The 26,827-nt window shown below is 40.6% G+C and overlaps 1 protein-coding gene across 6 annotated transcripts in view; it reads right to left on the bottom strand.

Annotated features, from left to right (window-relative positions):
* Window positions 1-26,827, bottom strand: part of LOC131221294 (uncharacterized GPI-anchored protein At1g61900-like) — a 47,420-nt gene that overhangs the window by 19,530 nt on the left and 1,063 nt on the right. For 2 of the 6 annotated variants that reach the window (XR_009159181.1, XM_058216503.1), the window contains exons 2-7: window positions 10,535-10,771; window positions 9,431-10,036; window positions 4,022-4,267; window positions 3,824-3,835; window positions 2,540-2,686; window positions 2,060-2,111 (exon numbers count right to left, since the gene is read on the bottom strand). Coding sequence is in view for 5 of the 6 variants with exons in the window: in XM_058216503.1 (XP_058072486.1) it covers window positions 2,077-2,111; window positions 2,540-2,686; window positions 3,824-3,835; window positions 4,022-4,267; window positions 9,431-10,036; window positions 10,535-10,771 (1,283 nt within the window). In the remaining variant the exon portion in view is untranslated. The remainder of the gene's footprint in view (window positions 1-2,059; window positions 2,112-2,539; window positions 2,687-3,823; window positions 3,836-4,021; window positions 4,268-9,430; window positions 10,037-10,534; window positions 10,772-26,827) is intronic. The other 4 variants (XM_058216499.1, XM_058216501.1, XM_058216500.1 and 1 more) reach the window with 3 other exon arrangements.

Here is a 26,827-nt window from a genome sequence, read left to right as displayed (position 1 = left end):
GTTGTCTCCCGACCATTTACCTGGGTTTGCCCTTACGCGTTGGAAAACCTCCTATTTTTCTATGGGACAAAATCGTGGAAAGAATGAAAGAAAGCTGTCAAATTGGAAACTGAATGTTTTATCCCTCAGAGGACTCCTCAATCTGATAAAGACATCTCTTTCAAATCTTCCCATTTACTATCTCTCACTATTCCAATGCCCAGAATCCATTATTATCAAGATTGATAAGCTGCGCATGAATTTCTTATGGCAAGGAAGCACCGAGTCCGGCAAATTTCCTCTCCTCAATTGGAAGGAGGTTTGCACCCCATTCGGCTGAGGTTAGAAATCTAGAGCTTGTTAATAAAGCTCTGCTTCGTAAGTGGGTATGGAGATTCGGCGCAGAGACAGATAGTTTATGGCGTCAAATTATCGCTGCAAAGTATGGAACCAACGTCTTCGGATGGAGAACTAAAGAGTCTTCTTTGTATAGAGCATCTTTCATTTGGAAAAGCATGGTGAAATTGGCCCCTGAGATCTTTGATAAGATATCCTTCTCTTTAGGGAATGGGAACAGGATCAGGTTCTGGCCTGACAACTGGTGTGGGTCCCCCACATTGGCTGAAAGCTACCCTAATATTTTCTCTATCACCCCCTAATGTGTATGTAGGAGACCATTTTGAAAGTAATGAGAGTATAGGAATCTTTTTACCTTTGTTTAAAAGAAATCTTTTGGATATTGAATTTGAAAATCTTACGAGTCTCCTATCTCATTTGCAGGAGTATATGCCAGCCATTCTTGAGGAGGACTCTTTACAATGGTCCTTATCTACCTCCGGCTTCTTCTCGGTAAAGTCTTACTATCAGTACCTGGACATATGAAGTCCCTCCTAAAGTATCAGCTTTTGGATGGCTTCTAGGAAGGAACCGAATCTTCACCATCGACAATTTGAAGGAACGAGGTATGACACTTCCCAACGTCTGCCTTCTTTGCTTCAATAACGAGGAGACTACAGACCATCTCCTCATACATTGCCAGTTTGCTATTGATAATTGGTTGAGTGTCCTTAGATTGGCAGGAATCTCGTGGGTGATGCCCAATTCCGTGGACCATCTTTTCTGCTCGTGGCATGGAGATTCTGGAGGAGTCATTGAAAAGAGGAAATGGAGAGCCATTTTGTTTGCTGTTGTCTGGGCTATATGGGCTGAGCGAAACAACTGATGTTTTAGGAGTAGAAGCGTTTCTTCGACAGGCATCTTTTCTAGAGTCCTGATGCTATTCAGGGATTGGGCTCCATAAAGTTCTCTTCTTCTGGATTTTCTAAGGGTTTTGGGTTGGGGGCGGCTCCGGACTTGGGTTTGGCTGTTGTTTCGCTCTCACTCTTTCTGTATTTATCTTCCGAGTCTGTTTATAGGTGACCTTTTCTCTTCTTCTTCTTCTTTTTTTTTTTTTTTCAAGTCTGTTGTATAGGTTCTGTTAGGTTTTGTTTTTTTCTTTCTTCCTTTTGTTCTGTTCTCTGGGTTTTTTTTTTTTTTTTCAATTGTAATAAATCTTCTCATCTTTCAAAAAAAAAAAAAAAAAAGACCATGTGGGGATCCTTTCTCCTCTCCCTATATTTCTCCATCAACTGTCTAGTGGGAAAGCATTTTCACTGGCCTCCTTGGCATGAAACCAAACTGATTTTAGTGCAGCTCCGTATGCCTCCTTCCTGAACAAGTCCACAATGTCCATCTAATACTACTCAATCTCTAACACAGAATATTTAAACATGTTTTGAACAATTATGCAATGTCAGTAACCATATGAGGAAATGCTGTTAAAAACATCACTTTCAGTGAATGGTAAGTATTTTAAGAAGCCCTAAAATAAACATAACATCAAACATAGTTGTTAGGGATCAAGATACCTATAAAGATGTCAGTGATAAGGCTGTCATACCATTCTCCATTTAAAAAGAAAAAAAAAAAAAAAATTCATATTACGGATGTAATTATTTAGCATTCAAATATTGAATATATCTAGTTTAAATAAAATGATAACAGTAGTTTAAAACTCTAACGCTTCCTTATTGAAACTAACCTGCACTATTAACCATGCTAAGATACTACCATGAAGTGAATGCAAGGGATGCCTGAACATTGTAACACATTAGTCAACATTGATAAACCTTTCACATTTATGGTCATGAATAACGAGGAGAATCAGATTATTCTGATAATGGGAATGTGTTCTGAGCAAATGAAGTCCTTGTGAGTAAAGGTAGGAAAATAACGGGGTGCCATAGGGAATAGAAACATTTCCCCAAGGAAATGTGGCTGCTCAGAGAAATTGTCATTCACCTCATCTCTTGTTATGTAGAAACAGAGGTCGATGGAAATTTGGAAGTCATTTAATGGGAAAAACCCATTCAGTGAACCTCCAAGGTGCTGTCAGGATTTCTGAAATGACTGCCTTCTTGTATTAAGAGTGGAAGGACCACCAATGGCACCCAATGGTTATAGCACATAGGAATAGAATTCATCACTTGGGACTTCCTTTTATCAGTGATTAGGGACATACTCTTATTGCAGGAAGATACAGTGACTTGTTGAGATGCAGATGGCCAAGGAGCTGCTATGTTGTCGTTCAGGTCACAAGTGAAGCTGATTCCTGAAGATTGGTCAAATGTTGCATCTGAAGGCAAGCTTGGCAGGAGGCATCCAGATTCTGGTACAAAAATGGAAGGCACCAATAAAAATCAGTACCACATAAAGGAACTTTTTCATGGTGCCAAATGTAAACTAAGAACCTCTATTTTTCTTTCCTCTTCTTCTTCTTCTTCTTCTTCTTCTTTTTTTTTTTTTTTTTTTTTTTTTTGTACGGAACAAAGCTTGACACACAGTTTCTGCAAGCATATATTCATGCTTTTTACGTACATGGTTTCACCCATAAATTTTACAAATCTAAGCTTTTCAGGATGTAATTTTTAAAATCATGGAACATGTACAAGAACAAGAGGCACTTGTATTGAGACTTTCATAAAGGCAAAGAAAACATTTAAGAATGAGGAAATATAGGATCCTCATCCTAAGAATATGCACGATGTACTCAGGTTTTCAGTTTGTGCACGTGCACCCCATAGTTCTACAATCCAGACAATTGGTACATTAGGACCCACTGTGGACGGAGCCATCCACGAGAGTCTCCCATACATTGTGACAAATATCGTGACATTTTCATGAAATTCATGAAATGATATTGTCATGAGAATGTTGTGAGATTTTCAAAATCTTGTTGGTTTTTAATTTTTCACAAATTTATCAAGAAATTACTGGGTTTCTAATGAAATAAATATTTATAAGTTCAAATTAATCCATTTACCCATATCGTAAAATTTCAAAATTATTTCTTAATTTATAATAGATACTTTAAAATATTTATTTTCAGCGAGATATCAATAATATCGTGAGAAAAAGCCAAAATCTGAAAATCACCCGAGAAATTCACATGCTGGGAAATTGCTGATAACAAGATTTGTCACTATGCTCCCATATTTGAATATCCTAGCAACCAATTTTGGGCCTTTTTTCAGTTGAATGTGGACCTTGTCTGGATTCTCTTCTTGACCATATACTCACAGGCCACAAATTGATGGGTTAGAATTGTCCTATAGAGGAGGTTATCAGGGCATGGTCTATTCATGATAGAGACCAAGGGATCCATGCTCTGGCCTACTGAATAATTGGTCCCACTTGGACAGATTGAAAACCAGAGTATGCTGAACATATCATCAGGTTGGCGATCATATAATTCTTCTTTCAGACCATAACTGTACATGATAAAGGATATGAATACCAACATTACCTTGCGATCCAACTGATGAGCCAGTTGTAGATTCCATCGCAGCCAAACAATAAAAACACCACATATCAATATCATCCATGCTATTTAAGTAATTCAAAGGTGCAGAACACTATGCAATCCATGTAATGGCTTCATATAGAAAAATCCAAGAACCATTTTTCTTGCTGAGGGGAGAAGGATGCATAATATATAACTAACCTTGGAGAGAAAAATCCTTGAGGCTTATATGACATAGGCCATAAACATTTTTGGTAATATTCACTGCCTGCAACTGCAAACCAAGCGATGCAGCACAATCCAAAGCTTGCAAATTGGTTATGAAACTCTGCTTTTGTAGGTGAGATATGTAATTCTCCATAGCATAGCAGCAAATTGTCTTGTTACGGATCCCATTCCGACAGTATTTCGAAACATTTTTAGTGTCAGGGAAAACCAGTGGACAAGCTGCATCTCAAAAACCATAAGATCAATGACACCAGATTTAGGGGGTATTAATTGTTTATTTAGGGTAATATGACAGAAAAAATAGGAAATACAGAGAAAACAGCACAAAAAAGGAAAAGAAGATATGGCACAATTAACAAACATTGAGAAAACTTTATGGCCTGTTTGGTTGTTGTAAAGAAATGTTAGTAGAAGACTAGAAGGTGAAAAGAAAAGCGTTCCCTCCTGTTTGAGAGGAAGCAAAATTTTAGAAGCAAGCAGCCGTTTCCATTATATTGTTTTGGAAACATTTTCTTGGATAATCTAAAATTTTGAAGATAAAGAATATCTGGTGGCCGGGATCATGTTCGAGCTTTGGGTTTTTGAACTGCAAGCCATCCAAAGTTAAGACCGACTAGATGGATGGATGTACCAGTCATCATCATCCTCCCCGTGTGGAATCCACTATGCGCGTAGGTGATGCAACTAAAACTGAATTGAACAAAATTTCTGGAAATAGGACTGTCAATGGGTTGGGTTCAAGTCGGATTCAGGTGAACCCATACCTGGACAAATCAGGCCCCAGTCCTGTCTGATCAGTTGCTACCAAGACTGGGTACTGTATTTGACATCCAGGACCTGGATCCTATCAGAATCAAGTTCCTGCTGGGGAATATAAACTGATAACTGACAACCATACGGACCTTTGGGTCCCACAATCCATATGGTTGACATATATATAAAGGCCTCTAGTCATGTGTGATCAAGTGGGGTATCTTATGCTCTCCTTTGGCACACATGCTATGGGGGTCAGCTGCACCAATTGGCTTCACTCAAATAGAACCTCTGGGAAACAAAATAGAATCTTTGAGAGAATAATTTTGGTACAAGGTGTGAAATTTTTTTATACAATTATCTTTGAAAATGAGGGTTCATACCACTCGAGGAAAAAAACAGAGGACCCATGGAAGATATTCCACACCTCTCTACTCTTCCAAAGAATCCAAAATAAGTCAAGTGTTTTTCTTTTCTTGGAAAATTTGTTCATCCCAAACATGAATCTATGCTCCGAAACATGCCCTCAGAAACATTACAAAGAAGAAAACTGTTCACTACACACAAGACAACCAAAATCTTTTTTGTTTGGAATGCAATGAAGACAACCACAATCATACGTATAGAAGTGGGAAGAAATATAGAATGCCCAAACTATAAATTTTACAAGAGCTTGGATTTTAAGTTTCTACACGTAGAACCCATAGTTGAATGATGCCAACCATTTATATTATGGCCCCAACATCGATGCCCCACGCACTAAAAATCTCCCAGACTGGAAGATCCTAGACATCAAAAAACCTTTGGCTTCATTTCTTTTTATATTGTATGTGGACCTTTGTTTCCTAACCATCCATTTGTTGGCCAGTAATAGAAGAGTTAAGACTTCCCCATTTGATTTGTGAGAATTTTGGTGTATGAGCTATCCATACTAGGACCATCAAATCATTTGTTTGGATCATTGAACCATGGGCCTCACTGGTGCAAACTGGAAACCTAGGTGTACAGTAGATATTGTTGCTTTGAGCATTGTATAATCTTCATCATAGCCTTGTCTCGGCTATACATCATGCATGTATGTCTCCGTATATATGGAAAAGTATCATGTGCTATTACTTATATCTAATTTAGTTATCAAGCACTCTATGATTGTACATGCCACATACATTTACGAAAACTGAACCGTTTATCTGTCTGGCACTCCTTCAGATGGGCCATTCCGTGAAAATCACACTCACAGGCAAGGTACTCAATAACACTATTAGTGGCCATAATGGCTGCCATCATTACCATTATGATGGCCATGCCGTAATGGCCAGATTTTTTTAAAAAAAATGTAACGGCCACAACGGCTGTTACGAAGAAAAACCATAACAGGCGTCACGGCCCTGTAACATGTAACTGTACCCACTGTTACCGTTACATAACCATTTTTGGATACCATGCTCACGGGTGATCCTACCCACCAATTAAAGGATTTTTTATGCTAAGAGATGGGCACAAAGAAAAAAACCCAATGAATATTCAATGGGAGAAAAAGATGCTGATATGCATTATGCATTGCAGCTGAGGGCATCTGTGAATGATTGGAATGGTAAATCCTTAAGCAAAATTGGATGTGTATGAAGACTTAACTTTTGGATATTGTGACTGAAAGGTGCTAAGAAACTAGTTACATCAGCGTTCACAGAAGATGGTGCTGAAAATTTGCCCAAAAACTCGTTGACCATGCATATGTTCCCAATTTGGAGAAAATGACTATTGACTCAACGATGACACAGAAAACACAGGAACAGCAAGAGGGAAATGATGATGAGAAACAATGGTTGTCAACTGTAAGGAGTTTTAAATAATATGATAAGATCTCAAGCTGATGATTCCTCCCATGGGGTAGAATGTAACTTATAGCAAGGAGAATAAAACCGTGTCATGCTTTTAAATATAGTCTGGTACCAAGTTAACTTGGCCAACTCGACTCCATATCCATGGAGAATGAAACAAGTCAGCAGCCCAAAACAGGCATATTGTGATAGTTAGAATGATTCCAACTGATTTGGAATGAGTAGCACCACTTTCAATCCCAACGCAGATTTCACACTAAAACCAATCCTTGGTCTACTTATGGAATTTTATCAACAGACAATGAAAAAGACAAAACCCAGAAATTTTGAGGGAAGCTAATGACATGCTATTGCAATCACCAGATTTGGAATGATAATAGTCAAACGCCAATGGTAGACATAGGAAAAGGATAAAAGGACGGTCACTAAGCAGAGATGCCTAATATGGTAAGGCTAGAATAACTTTCTCTTCCAAAAAGGATGTGATGAGGACATCACGTCATGTATACCCTTATGTACGTATCAGAGGAGGAGGCGGGCCGCGCAGATTTTCATGTGGCCAGGCGAGTACCCGTGATCGTGCTGAAGACCCCATGTGCATGTGCGAGCATCTGGAAGACCCCACACCGGGAAAATGCACATGGGCTGCTTTATGGAGTATCCAGACCGTTAGATCAAAGAGACATGACGATTGGGCCATTGGATTGCATGGATCACATGATCGGGCCATTGATCGTTGATCGTCCACATCAATTTTAGAATTTATCATATTTTAGTATTTAGTCTTTTATTATTTTATATTTGGACACATTATAAGTGTTTTAGTTGATTTTATTTAGACTAGGGCTATTTTCGTCAAATTTCACAAGACGGGGGTTTTTATAATTTTTGAAACTTCTTGGATTTATAAAAAAGAGGGCATGTGACCTCTCTCCCATTGAATTTCGTAATTATAAAAAAAAATTTAAAAAAAAAAAAAAAAAACCTCTTGCTTTCTTCTCCCATCTTCATGCGATTTGAAGATACTTTCATGCAATTTGGAAGGAAGATTGGTACGAGGCTAATCTTCATCAACAGAGGTGCAAGGTATCCATCAATCCCCACACCATCTTCTTTTTCCTTCCCCATCCTGATATTTTCTTCAGGTTCTTCATTCTCTCCATTACAAATCATCGTCTTCTCCCATACCCATCCACAATCCAAACCCTAACCGACCTAAACCCATTCTCTCACGCCACACGTGTGAATCCCACATACTCATTTTGGTTTCCCACCATCATTATATCAAAACCCCTTTATTCCTTCCCCGAAACCTAAAATTTCTAATTTTCCTACTTTCCCAAATTATCCAAACCCTAACTTTCACCCTAGGTTGTATTAGGTTTCCTATTTTGAAATAGACTATATCCTATGCTACTTGGATGTCCCTACATCCATTACATCTTAGTTTCTTTTTTATTTAATGATATTGAGTTACGATGTTAATAGCTTAGGTTAGGATTATGCATGGTTTCTTTTGATTTTCATGATATTTGTGATGATTATAATGATGTTTGTGTTTTTTTGTTAAATATCTTAATTCGGCTATTTGATCTTACATGTTACTTAGTTCATGTATCGGTCCTACATCAGGATGCCTAATATGGGAAAGCAAAGGGGAATGTGGAAAAAGTCATACACTAGCACTGTGATTCTTAGAGCTCCTATTCATGATTATTGAAATACTGACCAAAGATTTCTTATTGTTGATCCTGAAATCATGATTATTGACCATGAAATCCACAACTTTGGGAAAAAAGCTTCTGATGATTGATTTAGGATCCAATTGCATGCTACTCCGTTTAGTAAATGGTATTAACCCAGCAAACCCTTGATTGATATGCTTCAGCAACTGATCCAGACCATCCAATTAGTAGACCACTTCTTGGAAGAAACAAAGCCAAAACATTGTGCCAATCAGAAATTCATAATTATATGATCCATCAGACCGCCACCCATTTTTGGATGCTCAAGAAGGGTCAGGGTATCAGTCTAGAAATAAGTCTATAGGTCGAAAATGGTAAGAAACAGCACATCACTTACCAATGGCCCCTCCTTGAGGTGGTCCAATATATTGGTCAGTCCAGATACATCGACACATCAATCTCATGAGTAATTGAGTCTAGCATTGATAACCATTTGCTAAATGGTATTGGAAGCACACTGGACCCGACCTCTTGACGATTTAAAAAGGTACATACTCCGATGGTAATGAAATTTAATTTAATTTTTATTTTAATTTTAATTTTATTTTATTTTATTATTTTTTTTAAAAAAATGTTTTGCCAGCAATGCAAATTATTCAAGAATGGCATCCAAAATCCATCAAAATTCATTTATAAGTTCAGCGAGATATATTCCCAGAACTATTGAGCATGATTCATGATTTGGTCAAGCTCCAAACTCCTAGAGAAAAGCTCTGCAGGAGAGAACTGAAAATAAACCAATAAAAGTATCTGGCTCCTCATTGCAGTAGCTAGTAGGAGTATGATATCTGGAGTTCGAAGAACATCTCAGTTTTTACCCAACATAGCATCTTTAGGACCTCAAATGGCATTTGAAAATGATTATAATCAATCCCGTGACCAAGAATCTCTTCCCGCATTGAATTGCAGCTACTAGCACAATTGAGAAGTCATCATGCAGGAATGAAGCAAAGTTATCCAGTTTCTTTTTTTCTTTTTCTTTTTCTTTTTTTCTTTTTTCTTTTTCCCCCTTACAACGGACTGCATAAGAGTTTCAAACATACCTTTATTCAAGTTGCAATTAGAAATCCGCCTAAGGAATTGCTTCGCAGAAAGTGAATCGAGTCTACTTGCAAGCCATCTCAGGACAATGCTTTTACAATCATCAAGTCTAGATGAGTACCCAGGCAATACACGGATACCACTCATGCCTGAGAGACCACCATCTTTCAAAGCGATTTCTCTTGCAGCTTCAAATATAGCATTCTGGCAAATTTGGCTACAACACTCATTCACAGGATCGACTTTCTCGCAGGCAGCCAAAAGCTTAGATGAATCCACAACACTCTCAAACTCATTAACATCTTTGACAGGACAAGAGCCTTCTGTGAGGTTCGATGGATGAATTGAGCAAATCCTCTGAAGACGTTCATTTGCTCCCTGGCCTGCCAGAATCTTCTGCACATCCGCCAGGCAGTGTTTGGCCTGATCCACGTCCAAAGCAAGGGTCCCAGTATCTTTACTGGATTGCCCAATGAGAATCACAAGAGTGGCATGCAACTGCGGGCAGCAAATTACATTGGCCAGAAAAGGAGCAAAGAAAGCCCAGCAGTCAACTGCTGTCGTGCTCATCATAGTTTCAACAGCAGAAAAATTTAATGTACAAAGTCCTGCAAGAAAGAAAGCGGCACTGACTGAATAAATTCAATTGGACTTACAACGAATCATAGGATCCAAAGATTCAGCAAATATACAGTTTTCTGAGTCTCCTGTTCCATACACGTGTGACCCATGCATTGATGATCCAGCCAGTGGGTCTGATGCGCCCCACCATTCGTAGGAGACCCCAAAATTTGACCAGATTGGAAGATCAATCCTAACCCTTCAATCCTAGGCCATTTAGCAATTGAATGTGGAACGTTGTGGTTTCTTCTCCTGAAATATCTATCTACTTGTAGGCCAACAGACGAAGGTTTAAGAGGATCTTCAAATCTGGAACATTTTTTTATGCATCCTTCATCCATGGTGAGGCCCATCAAAGCAATGGGTACCACCAAACCCCACATGTATGTAATTGGGGGCCTCAGCAAACTGAACATTAGCTAAGGGCAAGGACCCTATGATTATTCGAGTTTACAAGATATGATTTAGCTATATACACACCATACCTGATAACCTTGGTATAGTATTATTCTTAAAAGATGCAAGTGGTGAAGGTGCTAGAAGAGGAATAAAGGGTTGAGGTGACACATTGGGAGAAGTATCGGGCAAAAGAACAGTTGCCTTTTCCTCCATTAGGGCGGAACCTTGCTGATACAACAAAAGATGCCGTGGTAGTGGTGGGCTATGACTCCTAAAATCAGCAGCATGCAATACATTGCAGTAAGATTCGTGCAAGCCTGTAACTGAATCAGAAGTACATATCAAAGTCAATAATCCCATAGATGCAAAAGTGCTCCAAGCATGTCAGTCCATCGCCACTCCAACTCCTAAGTTACGCGAAACTTGTGTGTGTGTGTGTGTGTGTGTGTGTGTGTGTGTGTGTATAAAGGTGACTAAAATATCTCTTTATGCATTTGATAAATAATCATTTACGAGACAAACCAATATATATTTCCCAGCCATCCCATGTTTAAAACTCTGGAATGACAACTCTATCACTGTATAGATGAAAATTAGAATGTAGGTTCAGAACAGCCTGTTATCAGCTTTAAGCCATGTAACTTGGACATGGGACGTGTGTCAGTGTCAGACACAGGCGGATTCAGGGTGTAAGATATGATGGCATTAACAGTCGGATTCACCAACAAAAAATAATAATAATAATACAAATCATATTTTAATAGTTCATCATATTTAGATGTACAAGAATACCAAGAAATAGTAATTATTTTTTAATATTCTATCAGAAAATGAAATTATTCATACGTAAAAAATATATATATATACAAAAAAGCAAAAGATAATAATAACTAAACAACTTAGGCTATGTTTGGATGATAGTTCAGAAATTAGTTTCAGAAAACTCCATTATAGGGAAATGCTGTTTTGAGAATGCATTTTCCAGAACTAATTCTATCATCATTTGGATCATGTTGTTCCCTTTTTTTTCCTTTTTTTTTTTTCTTTTGGTTCTCTTACAATATTTTTTGAGTGTCAATGTAAAAATTCATCTTATAAAAAGTGGCCAGCCAAACATAGAACTGAACTTTGTAGTGGGGCCCCCTTAATGGATGCCTCACACATCCTACAAGTGTGCCACATTGGCAAGTGTGATGCAGGCAAAGTACATGGAGAGGAGTCCCAGGGTGGCTGGCAAACCTCCACCTATATCTGTGCTTGGGCAAGACCCATAAGATAGTTCACCAACATTGTATAAGGTACTTGCAAGTCTTCCATCATACATATGGCATAGCTGTATGGCAATCCACACTGTCTAAATAAAAGGCCCAATTGTGGATGGAGCATAACCCAAAAATTCAACTGAGAAAACGATAGTAACCACCTGATTTTGCCCTCAGAATTTGAACCAGTCACTATTTTACTTTCAACCATCCATTGGATGGTTAGGATTAGTTGGACATGTGATTTCGAGATACGCTCCATCCACAATGAGTCCCACAATTTACATGGCCAAAATAGCCATACAAGAATGTCACATGTGAGAAGGAAGAGTAAGGTGCAGGAGCTATGATGTGTCTGTTTCAAAATGGTTTCAAGTATAACCCAGTAGGAAGAAGAAGCAGGGCACAAGTTCAAACTGCGATACAAAGGAGCAACACTAGTTAAAGGACAATGTAACTAAGACGGACACAAACAGTTTAACAATATACTCAACCCAACCTAACTTGGAAGATTTCTATAGGCATTGGAGATTTCCTTTTTCATTCATTGTTTCTTCTTTTATTAGGCCTCTGTTATCAGTTGTGGGCGTAGTTAACTCACATGCTATATAGTATCACAATTGTGTTTTGACGTGCTATTGGGAGTGAGTACAATTCTGATGGGGACATCACGCGCACACGCACGCCTCCCCTACGCACATACGCAAGGAGAAGGAGGGCCCCACCATCGATCTGGATCGATGACGACGTCCGGGGACAATTTCCCCCCTACAGCAGAATTTCGAAATCTGGCCCTGCAAGAGGACCGAAACTTCAGCGGAGCACTGTGATCAAACCGATCATCCGTTTGGCTTGAAACTTGGATGGAAGGTGGCCCACCCTTGGCCGACCAGTGCCAAGCTGACCTTTTTCTGATTTGCGAGCCCCACACACGTGCGGGCCACCACCAGCGCACATGCGTCCGGCGGGTTAGTTGTCCACACGTGCGGAATCGATTCCAAGTTCTCTCTTTCCTCTCTTTTGCTCCTCTCTCACCTTATTTCCCTAACCCTAACCCTAGATTGTCCTAAATCTTTAATTCTATGCCCTTTTTAAACCCTAGGGTTCCCCGTATTGGAATCCGTGAATCCCTTGGATTGGGGAAATATTTTTGTGCATGTGTGGATGAATTTACTCTCCTTTGATTCAGCCCTAACATGTGTACGCCTGGACCCGCATAGATTCCCCTTGATTGAGTGCTTGACTTTATGTGGGGTGTGGAATTTTGTGTGATTGTTTCTAATTTAGTATGATCATAAGCCTGAATTTTTTTTGCATATCATGTTTAATTTCCATGTCCTACATCAAATTTAGTATCAGAGCTTAGGGTTCTTGTAAGGGAATGCATTGCATGTTTAGGGTTTAGTTTATTTGTGTCCATTATGCATCAAGTATCATCATATAGAGTTGTTTAGAGGTCCATAATTCCTAATACAAGCTGTTGAATTTTCTGCTATTAGAAAATCCCCATATCTCTTTGCTGGATTTTCTGTTGATAGATTCTTTGGGTAGATAGGTTGCTGGAAATTGAGTAGTATTGTGTTGTTTCATCCATATAGAGTCCTATAGGAGCATTTAGCCCCATCTAGGCGCATCTAGTCATATTAGGTCCTTGAGTTAGTAGTTGTAGGCCTACATGTACAGGTCGTGGTTTTGGCTTGCACCCTACACTAAACATGGAGCAATTGCAAGAGTCAATGAATAAGCTAACCCAACAATTTGGGTCTTTGGGTAGGCGCTTGGAACAATGTATGGACCAATGCTTTGAACAGCATGATGTGCGCATTACCCAATTAGAGGCCTCCGCCAGGGCAAACCCCACCATTGGGGAAGATGCCCAATCTTAGGCAGGTGGTCAGGAGGATAGAACAAGGAATGAAGGTGACCAAGGAATCAGTTATGGTGCACCCACCCTGTGAGGGACATCAAGACTACTATGACCCCGATGCGCAACTTCTCAAAGGATTTAGAGTAGATGCCCCTATGTTTGATGGCCACTTGGACCCGAAAGGTTTTCTAGATTTGTTGGTAGACATGGACCACTATTTTGAGTGGTACGACATGTACGGCCTTGTAGTTAGAGAGAGTGCACTAGAGGCTAGTGTAGAGTTACCCACTGAGGCCATTCCGGTAGTGGATGAGTTTCATGATGTCTTTCCTAATGATCTATCGGATGAGTTCCCCCTATGAGGGATATACTGTTAGACAAGCCACATGCCTTATATAGCTACTTTCCATAGATAGATGATGTATAGCTAATTTCCATAAATAGATAATTTTGTTTTTATCATTTACCTTGTATAGATGACTGTAGATCTCTATATATTCAACCCTTTAGGGTTGTCTCAAATACAAGAAAACCAATTGTCTTCTCTTTGTTTTCATGGTATTAAAGCCATACCGATCCTGATTCAGCACCTCTTTCGTCACCGGCACCACCTCCTGACAGATCCAGCCCTTGCCGCGTCACACAGCCCCGTCTAACCACCCCTGCTACTGCGTCCGACCACTCCTGCAACCACACCCAGCCCGTCCGACCGCCTCCCTCCATCACAGCCCCTTTCTATTGTTGTTGCTCTTATTGTTGCTATTGTTGTTGCTGTTCTGTTACTGTCGCTGTGACCAACTCTTCTGCTGCAAGGTACCTCCTTCCTCGGCGTGGTTTACCTCACTTCAGATATATGGAAAACAAGGTATAACGACATGTGATTTTTCTTGAGCATATTGCCTTTCATTCATCTGTTCCTCCTCCGCACGCACCAAACTCTCTTGGTCTTACCACTTTTCCCGACATTCCTTTTGCTTCGAGTACTCTCCCTCGTTCGTTACAGGTTTACTCACGATGAACACGTACAGATCCACCACCTATTACTCTCCCTACTGTACCTGTTGTCGATCCAGCACCCACCTTGATACGCCGTTTCGCTCGTGTACATCGACAACCTGATCGCTTGATATACTCTCTCTGCCATGAAAGCTACTCTGGATACTGTATCTATTCCTACTTCATACCCTCAGGCAGCCACTTATGATTGTTGGAAGAAGTCTATGGCAGAAGAACTTGTAGCATTAGATGATAATCATACGTGTGACATTGTCACTCGACCCACTAATCAACAGTTAATTGGTAGTAAATGGATTTATTCTGTTAAGCTCAAATCTGACGGATAATTAGATCGATACAAGGCTCGGCTTGTCCCTCAGGGATACAAACAGGAACATGGAATTGATTATGATGAGACATTCGCTCCTGTGGCCAAGATGAAAATTATTCGTACTCTTCTGACAATATCATCCCTTCGTTCTTGGCCACTCGCTCAGATGGATGTGAAAAATGTTTTTCTTCATGGAGACCTCCAAGAGAATATATTTGAAACCTTCTCCTGCCTCTTTAATCCCTGCCAATAAGCTATGTCGCCTAAAGAAAGCTATGTATGACCTCAAATAGACACCTCAGGCATACTTCCAACGCTTTCATGATGTTGTTATGGGTGCTGGCTGTACTCAAAGTGGTCATGACCCATTCTTATTTTTGCGCACCACTGATCGCGGCATTGCCATTGTTCTCGTATATGTTGACGACCTACTCCTGACTAGTAGCGATGCTACTGGCGTCTTGGCATTAAAAGATGTTCTGAAATCATCCTTCACAATAAAGGACCTCGGCCATCTAACATACTTTCTTGGGCTTGAATTTTCACGTTCTAAACGTGGGATCTTGGTTAGCCAGCGTAAATATACCGAGGATCTTCTCACCTTGGCCTCATTAATGGATCAGAAAACAGTTCAGACTCCCTTAGAACTTAACGTTCAATATGGCCGTGACAATGGTGATCTCCTTGCACAGCCCCCATTATACTGCTGTTTGGTTGGGAGTCTGGTTTACTTAACAATGACTCGCCCTGATATTACCTACGCTGTCCAAATAGTTAGCCAGTTTGTTTCTGCTCCTCGGACTCTTCATATGACTGCGGTGTTGCGCATCCTACGGTACCTCTGTGGAACTGTAGAGTGATCATTGTTCTTCTCCTCTACGGCAACTCTGGACCTTCATGCTTATTCAGATGCTGACTGGGCCGGTTGCACTCTCACATGAAGATCTACCACTGGCTACTGTGTTTTTCTCGGCACTTCTCTCATCTCTTGGAAGTGTAAGAAGCAGGCCACTGTTTCCAAATCAAGCACGGAAGCCGAGCATCGAGCGATGTCAGCTGCTTGTAATGAGCTTGTCTGGTTACGTGGACTTCTTTCCGACTTGGGCGTTCATCTACAGAATCCTACTCCACTCCATGTAGATAATCTAAGTGCCATTCAGATTGCATCTAACCCTGTTTTCCATAACGGACAAAATATATTGAAGTTGACTGTCACTTCATCCAAGAGAAGTTTCAGTCTGGGCTCATTTCTCTTCCATATGTGGCATCCCATGATCAGATTGCGGACATTCTCACGAAGTCCCTCACTTCTGCACGTCACTCATTTCTAGTTGGCAAACTATTACTTGTCGATGACCAGCATTAGTTTGAGGGGGGATGTTAGACAGGCCACATGCCATGTATAGCTACTTTCCATAGATAGATGATGTATAGCTAATTTCCATAAATAGATGATTCTGTTTTTATCATTTACCTGGTATAGATGACTGTAGATCTTTATATATTCAACCCTTTAGGGTTGTCTCAAATACAAGAAAACCAATTATCTTCTCTTTGTTTTCATGGTATCAAAGCCATACCAAGGTGTCCCGTATCGGTATCGGTTGGCGTAACGGTGACCTCCAAAACTGATACGGATACGGGGTCATAACGGCAATACGGGGGCGTAATGGCCCGTAACGGCGTAAAAAAAAATTTTTGTCAAAAAAATATAAAAAAATATGTATTAAATCCGGAATATTCTAAGCATTCCAAATATGCATTCATTTATAAATTGGAACATGTTTATGGTGGTGTAGGTGAGAAGCTGTATCGGACTGTCTGATTAATTTTTGAACCAGGTAACCTGAATTTGACTACAAAATGTATATATTTAATTTTCTAAATATCTAATTTATATACTTAACAATTTAATATCTTTCTCCTAGTAGTTCTTTAAAAAAATGAAATTAAATTCAGGTAGATGGCGTTGCCAATTTCGGGCTGACTTGGAGGATCAATCTATGCCCCAAATTAGCCTCAAATTCATGCAATTTATTGTCATTATCCCACTTGTGTATTAGTGGACATTTATTGGATAGTGAATCATGAAAAAAATCAAAAGGCCCTATTTTAAAAAATAAGAGTACACCAAATAACAATTAAAACTATTCAAATAATTTGATTTTGGCATTGTGAGTTAGCAATTGCAGTTTATAATTTAATTGGTAAATTTTAAGTTAATATGTCTTCGGTACAATTTTTTAAGGCTCCAAATTAGGCAGGACTCGGACTGTGAAGTGTAGCACACATGTCAAAGTTTTTTGGGCCCCACGCATGATGAATGTGTTATATCTAAACCGTCCATTCATTTGACGAGATCGTCTTAAGGCTTGACACGAAAAATAATACAGATCTAATTATCAAGTGGACCACACTGCAAAAAGCAGTGGGGGATTGAACGTCTACCATTGATAAGTTTTTTGGGATCACATAACTTTTAGCTCAATATGAATTTTGTTTTTCCTCTTCATTCAGGTCTTTTTGACCTTATGAACAGATTGGATGGAAAATAAATGTTACGATGGGCCTACGAATTGTTTAACGGTGAAAATCATCATCTCCGCTGCTATTTTTGGTGTGGTCCAGACGGTCTTTGGATACGATTCATTTTTAAGGTAATGCTCTAAAGTAATATTTAAAAATAGATGAACGGTGTGGATATAATAAATACATCACTGTGGAGCCTAGAAAACTTTGATCTCCTTTGAACCGTTCGTACAACTCGGAGCTCGAGGAGTGTCAGCGCTCGTCTCAGCGTGACACGTACTACCGCAGCTTACGCCTGCCCAAAAAAAAAAAAAAAAAAAGGAGAGAGGGAAACCGAAAAGAAAAAAGAGGGAAAGAAGAGAAGAAAAAAGAGGGAAAGAGGGAAAGAACAGAGAGAGAGAGAGAGAGAGAGAGAGAGAAGAAGAAGACGAAGAAGGAGGAGGAGGAGGCCGCAGCCGTAGCGGGCCGAGAAGAGGAAGAAGAAGAAGAAGAAGAAGAAGAAGAAGAGAGAGAAGAAGAAGAAGAAGAAGAGGAAAAGAAAGGAAAAAGGTAAGGGTTTTTTATTTATTTTATTTTTTTCCAAGGCCCGTAACAGCTGTTACGGGTCAGTAACGGCCGTTGCGCCCGTAACGGCCGTTACGTGTACAAAAAAGGGACTCGGCCGATACGGCCCCGTATCGTGTAACAGGTACCACCGTTACTGTTACGTATCGGCCGTTACGGCCGATACGTAACCGTTTTGGGACACCCTGAGCCATACTAATCTTGATTCGGCACCTCCTTCGTCACCGGCACCACCTCCTAACAGATCTGGCCCTTGCCGCGTCACATAGCCCCGTCCGACCACCCTTGCTGTTGCGTCCGACCACTCCTGCAACCACACCCAGCCAGTCCGACCGCCTCCCTCCGTCCCAAACCCTTACTGTTGTTGTTGTTGTTTTGTTGCTGTTGCTGTTGTTGTTGCTGTTCTGTTGCTGTCGCTGCGACTAGCTCTTCTGCTGCAAGGTACCTCCTTCCTCGGCGTGGTTTACCTCACTTCAGATATATGGACAAAGACTTTTTCCGTCCAGAGGCCCCACGATGTAGTTTCGATGGTACCAACTACAATCTATGGGCCATCCACTTTCAGAGTTTCCTCAAGGGTCGTGGTTTGTGGGGACTAATTAATGGATCTATTACTGTCCCCACTTCCACAGATGCCGACAAAATGGCAGAGTGGGAAATAAAAAATGGACGGATATTACCTGGATTCTCGATTCGGTCGATCGGTCAATAGCTATTAGCCTCACGCCACATCACACTGCTAAGGCAATGTGGGAGCATCTCCAGACAATTTATCAACAGAGTAATGCGGCTCAATTACACCACCTGGAGCAAGATCTGGTTCACCTTACTCAGGGAGACAAAAGTATTCAAACATTCTACTCTACAACTGTTGCAATTTGGACGGAAATGGATATGATAGATCCGAAATTTCCTCATGAATTTAAGATATTCCAAATAATGCGCAAGTTCGACAGTTTCTTATGAAGTTGCGTCCAGAATTTGAGCATTATAGGGCTGCTCTCTTGAACCGTAACCCAACTCCTTTATTGAATTCGGTTCTTAATGATTTATTAACTGAGGAACAACAACTGCAAGTTCTCTCTCCCACGTCCCCAACTCAGGGACCATCTGATCTCGTACCCGCTGTATCCACCTCTGCACCAACCCGTGATTCTACTCCTTTAATTTGTTGCGGTTGCAACAAAGTGGGACATGTCGTTGCTCAGTACAAAGATTGGTGCGCTTATTATCGACGGACTGGTCATGGTATTCAGGACTGCCGTTCACGTGCCCATGCTTCCTCTTTCGGCCGTGGTGGTCGAGGTCGTAGCCGTGGTCGTGCTCTTTCTGCTACTTCCACCATTATTTCTTCCGAGCCTTCTGTTAATGATACTGCATCTATTGTTTCTGCTGAAGGACTTTCCTCACCTTTGACTCCTATGATGCTCCAGCAGATCATGCAGGCCCTTTGCCGGTATGTCAGGTATATCCTCATCTTCTACATAGCTCTTCGATTCGGGTGCTTCTAATCATACGACTGGTGACGTATCACATTTTCGCGACATTCGTCTCTACACTGGAAATCAGGCTATTTCTACTGCGGATGACACTAGACTACCCATTCACTTCATTGGTTCATTGACTCTCTCCTTCTACCCATCACCAGTTCACCCTTCGTGATGTGTTTCATGTCCCTAAACTTTCCTCAAATTTAATTTATGTTGGTCAACTTTCATGCAATAATTGCTTAGTCATATTTCTTCCAAACTGTTGTCTTGTGCAGGATCTGGCAACGGGGAAGGTACTTGGGATGGGTAGGCGGCATGGTTGTCTGTACGTGCTGGACTTTAACCAATCTGTCACTCTGGCTTGTTGTTTCTTTTCTCCATCTTCATCAGATATTTATTCGGCAAATAAAATGTGGAAACTTTGGCACTTTCGCCTGGATCATCCACATTCAGATCGGTTGTTTCAGTTATTTTCTTCTGGCATGTTAGGGAATATTTCTCTTAATAAAAGTAATTTGGATTATTCTTGTTCTTCCCGTTGTCTTTCAAAAAGTAAGTGTATTCTCTTTCCTCTAAGTACTACAAAATCAGTTTGAACTGTGCATACGGATTTCTGGGGTCCTTCACTAATTATGTCTCTCTCTGGATTACGATACTATGTTATATTCATTGATGATTTCACACATTACACCCAGATTTACTTTCTGCACTCTAAGTCAAAGGTTTTTGAAAAATTCAAGATATTTTACTCTATGGTGGACACTCAATTTCAGGTAAAAATTCAAACTCTCCGCTCTGACTCAGGAAGAGTATCTCTCAATAAATTTTCGTACATATCTTCAAGGTCATGGGATTGTTCATCAGACCACCTGTTCTCATACTCCACAACAGAACGGGGTGGCTGAACGAAAAGATCGCCATATTGTTGAAACTGCCAACACCCTGATGCTAGCTATGAGTGTTCCTCGTTCTTTTTGGGTAGAAGCTATGTTGCATTCAGTTTACTTGATTAACCAGATGCCAACCAAAGTTCTGAACAGTAAATCTCCCTACTTTGTTCTCACCGGCTTACTTCCTATATATTCCACATTTCGTGTTTTTGGTTGTGTATGTTATGTTCACCTGGCATCACGTGAACGTAACAAACTCCCCCCAAAATCAGATGTATATACTTGGGATTTGAAGAAACTCAGAAGGTTTTCGATGTTATGATCCGGTCTCTCGTCGTGTTCGGGTATAACGACATGTTGTTTTTCTTGAGCATATTGCCTTTCATTCATCTGTTCCTCCTCCGCACACACCAAACTCTCCTGATCTTACCGCTTTTCCTGACATTCCTTTTGCTTCGAGTACTCTCCCTCGTCCGTTGCAGGTTTACTCACGACGAATACGTACAAATCCACCACCTATTACTCTCCCTACTGTACCTGTTGTCGATCCAGCACCCACCTTGATACGTCATTCTGCTCGTGTACATCAACAACCTGATCGCTTGATATACTCTGTCTGCCATGAAAGCTACTCTGGATACTGTATCTATTCCTACTTCATACCCTCAGGCAACCACTCATGATTGTTGGAAAAAGGCTATGGCAGAAGAACTTGAAGCATTGGATGATAATCATACGTGTGACATTGCCACTCGACCCACTGACCAACAGTTAATTGGTAGTAAATGGATTTATTCTGCTAAGCTCAAATCTGACAGATCATTGGATCGATACAAGGCTCGGCTTGTCGCTCAGGGATACAAACAGGAACACGGAATTGATTATGATGAGACATTCGCTCCTGTGGCCAAGATGAAAATTGTTCATACTCTTCTGACAATATCATCCATTCGTTCTTGGCCACTCGCACAGATGGATGTGAAAAATGTTTTTCTTCATGGAGACCTCCAAGAGACAGTATATTTAAAACCTCCTCCTGCCTCTTTAATCCCTGCCAATAAGGTATGTCGCCTAAAGAAAGCTATGTACGGCCTCAAACAGGCACCTCGGGCATACTTCCAAAGCTTTCATGATGTTGTTATGGGTGCTAACTTTACTCAAAGTGGTCATAACCCATTCTTATTTTTGCGCACCACTGATCCTGACATTGTCATTGTTCTCGTATATGTTGACGACCTACTCCTGACTAGTAGCGATGCTACTGGCATCTCGGCATTAAAGGATGTTCTGAAATCATCTTTCACGATGAAGGACCTCGGCCATCTAACATACTTTCTTGGGCTTGAATTTTCATGTTCTAAACGTGGGATCCTGGTTAGCCAGCGTAAATATACCGAAGATCTTCTCACCTTGGCCTCCTTGATGGATCAGAAAACAGTTCAGACTCCTTTAGAACTTAACGTTCAATATGGCCGTGACAATGGTGATCTCCTTGCGCAGCCCACATTATACTGCTGTTTGGTTGGGAGTCTGGTTTACTTAACAATGACTCGCCCTGATATTACCTACGCTGTCCAAATAGTCAGCCAGTTTGTTTCTGCTCTTCGGACTCTTCATATGATTGCGGTGTTGCACATCCTACGGTACCTCCGTGGAACTCTAGATTGATCATTGTTCTTTTCCTCCACGGCAACTCTAGACCTTCGTGCTTATTCAGATGCTGACTAGGCCGGTTGCGCTCTCACACGAAGATCTACCACTGGCTACTGTGTTTTTCTCGGCACTTCTCTCATCTCTTGGAAGTGTAAGAAGCAAGTCACTGTTTCCAAATCAAGCACGGAAGCCGAGTATCGAGCGATGTCAGCTACTTGTATGAGCTTGTCTAGTTACGTGGACTTCTTTCCGACTTGGGCGTTCATCTACAGAATCCTACTCCACTCCATGTAGATAACTAAGTGCCATTCAGATTGCATCTAACCCTGTTTTCCATAACGGACAAAATATATTGAAGTTGACTGTCACTTCATCCGAGAGAAGTTTTAGTCTGGGCTCATTTCTCTTCCACGTGTGGCATCCCATGATCAGATTGCAGACATTCTCACAAAGTCCCTCACTTCTGCACGTCACTCATTTCTAGTTGGTAAACTATTACTTGTCGATGACCAGCATTAGTTCGAGGGGGGATGTTAGACAGGCCACATGCCATGTATAGCTACTTTTCATAGATAAATGATGTATAGCTAATTTCCATAAATAGATGATTCTATTTTTATCATTTACCTTGTATAAATGACTATAGATCTCTATATATTCAACCCTTTAAGGTTGTCTCAAATACAAGAAAATCATTTGTCTTCTCTTTGTTTTCATATACAGCACACCAGGACGTGGGACACCGTACTACCTATAGTCGAGTTTGCGTTTAATAGTTCTGTCGATACCATAGGTCTAAATCCTTTTGAAGTCGTTACTGGTTATAAACCTAGGAAACCTATTGATCTTGTCCCTATGTCAGTCTCATAGGCCATCAAAGTCTGTAGAGTCTTTTGCACATCATATTCACTCCTTGCATCAAGAAATCAGGTGAAAGATTACTACTAGTAATGAACATTACAAAATTTCTTCAAACCAACATAAACAATTCAAGGAATTCAATGTAGGGGACTCTATGATGGTCTACATCAGGCCAGAGTAGTACCCTCAGAGAGTCGTTCGTAAATTATGGGCGCGTAGCGTTGGACCATTCAAAATTATAAAACGAAACGGTCTCAATGCGTATATGGTAGATCTTCCACCTTCCATGGGAATTAGTTCTACATTCAATGTGGAGGATCTAGCTGCATTTCAGGGGACCACTGATATGTTGTCCGGCCTTTCACCTAACCATCCTGATTTTTCAGACCTTTCCTTTGATCTATGGCCCCCTCTCGACCCATCTTCCCAGCCTCTACCTCTCATACCTACCCTTCCCATACCCAGAGAAGAGAGAGGTTATCCTGGACCATCAGATAGATCAACATCGGACGACAAATTTTAAAAGTTCCCGATCAAGTGGAAGTCACGCTCAGCTTCAGACAGTACGTGACTCACCGAGGAGGAACTTCGAAGACTTGATCATGACATCTTGGAGTGGTTCAAGAGTTTTGTTTCGCCAGTGGCGAAATCTTTGCAGTCGGGGAGAGTTGATGGGGACATCATGCGCACACGCACACCTCCCCTACGCACGTACGCAAGGAAGAGGAGGGCCCCACTATCGATCTGGTCGATGACGACGTCTAGGGAGAGTGTCCTAGTTAGAGGACTGCGTTTTGGTTCGTTGGAGTGGACCCGCATAGATTACCCATCATTGAGTGCTTGACTTTATGTGGGGTGTGAAATTTTGTGTGATTGTTTCTAATTTAGTATGATCTTAGGCCTGAATTTTTTTTGCATATCATGTTTAATTTCCATGTCCTGCATCAAGTTCACTCATTTGTTGTGTTGTATTGCACTTGTGTCTTTTAGAGGATTTTGCATGTGAATAGCAGTCTTGTTAATGCAGGGGCATTTTCACACTGGGCTCGAGTGGGGTCGTTTATGGGATGCAGGGACACACTCGGGGTGGGCGGGGCCCACGAGGGAGGTCTCGTATTCGAGACTCTTCACCGAGGGTGATTAGTGCGCAGTTCACATTGGGCTCGAGTGGGGTAGCCTACGAGATGCAGGGACACACTTGGGGTGGGCGGTCCGTCTAAGGCGGTACCCATGTGATTTGGGGCCCACAAGGGGGGTTCGGCCGAGGTCCTCATACATGAGATGTGGGGCCTGGGCTATGAGACAAAGGGATTAATTCGCCATACTCTAACAGTTCGAGCTTTTAGAGCAAGTGGTTAATTGTCTTGCATCATTTGTGGCTCAACAATTGTCAAGTTTGTCTATGGCCTATTATTTGAAGAAAAGGTTAAATGGACATTGAAAGCTCATTCTAAAGACAAGTTACAATTGAGGATCTTGAACCCCACCATCTTGAGTTTGAAGGGAATTGTTGAGAATATGAACTCAATCTTTTCTTGTGTTGTGTCTTATGTTTATTGTCTTATAACTTTAGTCCCACATGTTTTAACTCCTATCATTGTTTGAAGTACCCCCAACATTATTTGTATCTCCAGCTCGGCAATACCAATAACACTGGTAATGAAACAGATAACACTGGTAGTATTAGAAATCCTAGGTATTTGCGATGTATCACTAAGTATGGCCGATGTATTGATATCGCCAATGTATCGCCAATATTTTCGATTGTGTAAAATCAATTTGTCGCTTGTATTGCTAATGTATCGATATCACCAATGTATCGCCAATATTTTCAATTGTTTAAATTCCAGTTGTTGACGATTTCTTGGTGAAATATTGTGAATTGTCGATATTCTAAAATATCGATCGATGTTTGGATGGAAGGTTGGATGTTTAGATGGATAGATGGGATGGTTGGATGGATAGATGGGATGGATGGGATGATTGGACTAATTTCTTATGATAACATATGCTTTTAGCCTCCCATTAATTGGAAACTTATTATGTATGCATTCTTTTTTCAATTTTTTTATTCCTAAATATGCAAATATGTGCCTAAAGTTCCATTGAAAAAATCTACTTTTTTTCCCATGTTTCCCTGCATTTCCAGTTATCGGCGATATTATCGACAATATTGATATTGTTTTTGTATCCCCAGCCAACGAAACTTGTAGCGATACCGATACTTCGAACACTGACTCCTATCTATATAAAGGGGTTCAAGTCATTGAGTCTAGTGAGAGAGGTGTGGAAGCGATGTAGCACCCCGTGCACCTAGAAGCTATAATCTAGTAAGAGTGCCCCAGCCCCTCTTTTAATTTAAGCCTTTGTATGTTCTCTCTTTCTTTAGTCTGTTTAACATAGTGCAGTTCTAAACATGCTCAGCATCGAACATCTTGTGGATGAGATGATGACAATCCTCAAAAAGTTGTCAAGATGCAACCCTTTTCATGTTATCCATCCTCGATTCCACCAAGGTTAAGATCGATGATTGTGACCAAGACGGGATGAAGGCTATTACATGCATCTTAGAAAATTGCCATTCAATCACTAAAAAGTATGTTGCTGCAACTATCTTCGACCTATGTTTAGTAGACAAATACAATTCAAGGCTGATAAAGATGAGGTGCTTGCTAAGTTTAGTTTTGAACATGCTCAATGATGGACACCTCATGGATTAGATGCCGACGATCCTCATGAAGTTGTCAAGCAATCGGGAGATTGTCAACGAGATGCATAGGAATTTTGGGCGGCTCACTTAGTGTGCTCCTCAGAGAGAGCACCTATGATCATTGTCGGAAGAATGTGACGATCTTCTTGTATTCAATCTATATAAGTGTCGAGACCTAGTTGTGGGAGATCAACCAAGAAGATGAAGCCAATGGCACAATCTTAGACCTAACACTTAATAGAACCTTGTGGGCTCGAAGGATGACTAACGGAATCCTCAACATATTGAAAAAGATGCACCATTATCTCCAAGGATATGGTGCACCACAAGACAACTGAATATGTGTACTCTCACACTCGTATACACTACAAAGCAAGTGCACTTAAAATTTTGTACTCTAACAAAACACCAACTAATAGTGTAAAATCACCAAATTACAATTTCCTAGCACTCATATTGAAGACCTGGGCTCCGAATTACAACAACAGTACTTTCAAGCCGGATTGAAAATGATGTTACCTTATTGTTTTGTCTTACATGTGTTTATCTTCACAATGCCTTGCCAAAATTTTAGCCTCACATAGTGAGAAAAAATGCAGTTTAAAGAAGACCCTCTTTGGTTTTGCTGATGAGTGTGTGGCTAGGGTGCTTCACAACCCCATGTACATGTGTGTGTTTTCAAGGGCTTGAGTGCTTCAGGCGTCACGGCTGCACATGACATGCACTTTGCACTTCACATGATAGCAAGGAGCTCCAAAGCCTTGAAATTTTACCAGAATTAATCTAAACCAGGATGAATAATTACCATGAAAGCCACCAACAGGTTTCTAAAATAGAATGTGACTATTCAAGGTGGCTGAAGAATCGCTTCAAGGGGCACCAAAGTAACCCATCCAGGCCTATATGAAACATAACCCTACAAAACTTTCATTGACCAAAACCCAATCTCTCTCTCTCTCTCTCTCTCTCTCTCTCTCTCTCTCTCTCTCTCTCTCTCATATTCTTAAACAAAGCCTTCTTTTCATGCTAGTCTCTAATTTGCCATTATATAACAGAATTTACGGATTTTTCTAAGTCTAGTCATAATAGAGGTTATTGTGTTTGGTAGGTACTTTCTCTTACTTCGCAAGTCGAAGGGCAGAATTCTCTGTTCAAGAGGTTGGGGTGTTGTATCCTAGGGTAGGATTTGCTGATTATGTGTCCTGTAAACTGATTTGATCATTAGC

Source organism: Magnolia sinica, chromosome 12 (genome assembly GCF_029962835.1).
Source record: "Magnolia sinica isolate HGM2019 chromosome 12, MsV1, whole genome shotgun sequence".
NCBI classification, from domain to species: Eukaryota; Viridiplantae; Streptophyta; class Magnoliopsida; order Magnoliales; family Magnoliaceae; genus Magnolia; species Magnolia sinica.
The sequence above is the reverse complement of the archived record's forward strand: the minus strand, read 5'-3'. Positions and strand labels throughout refer to the sequence as shown.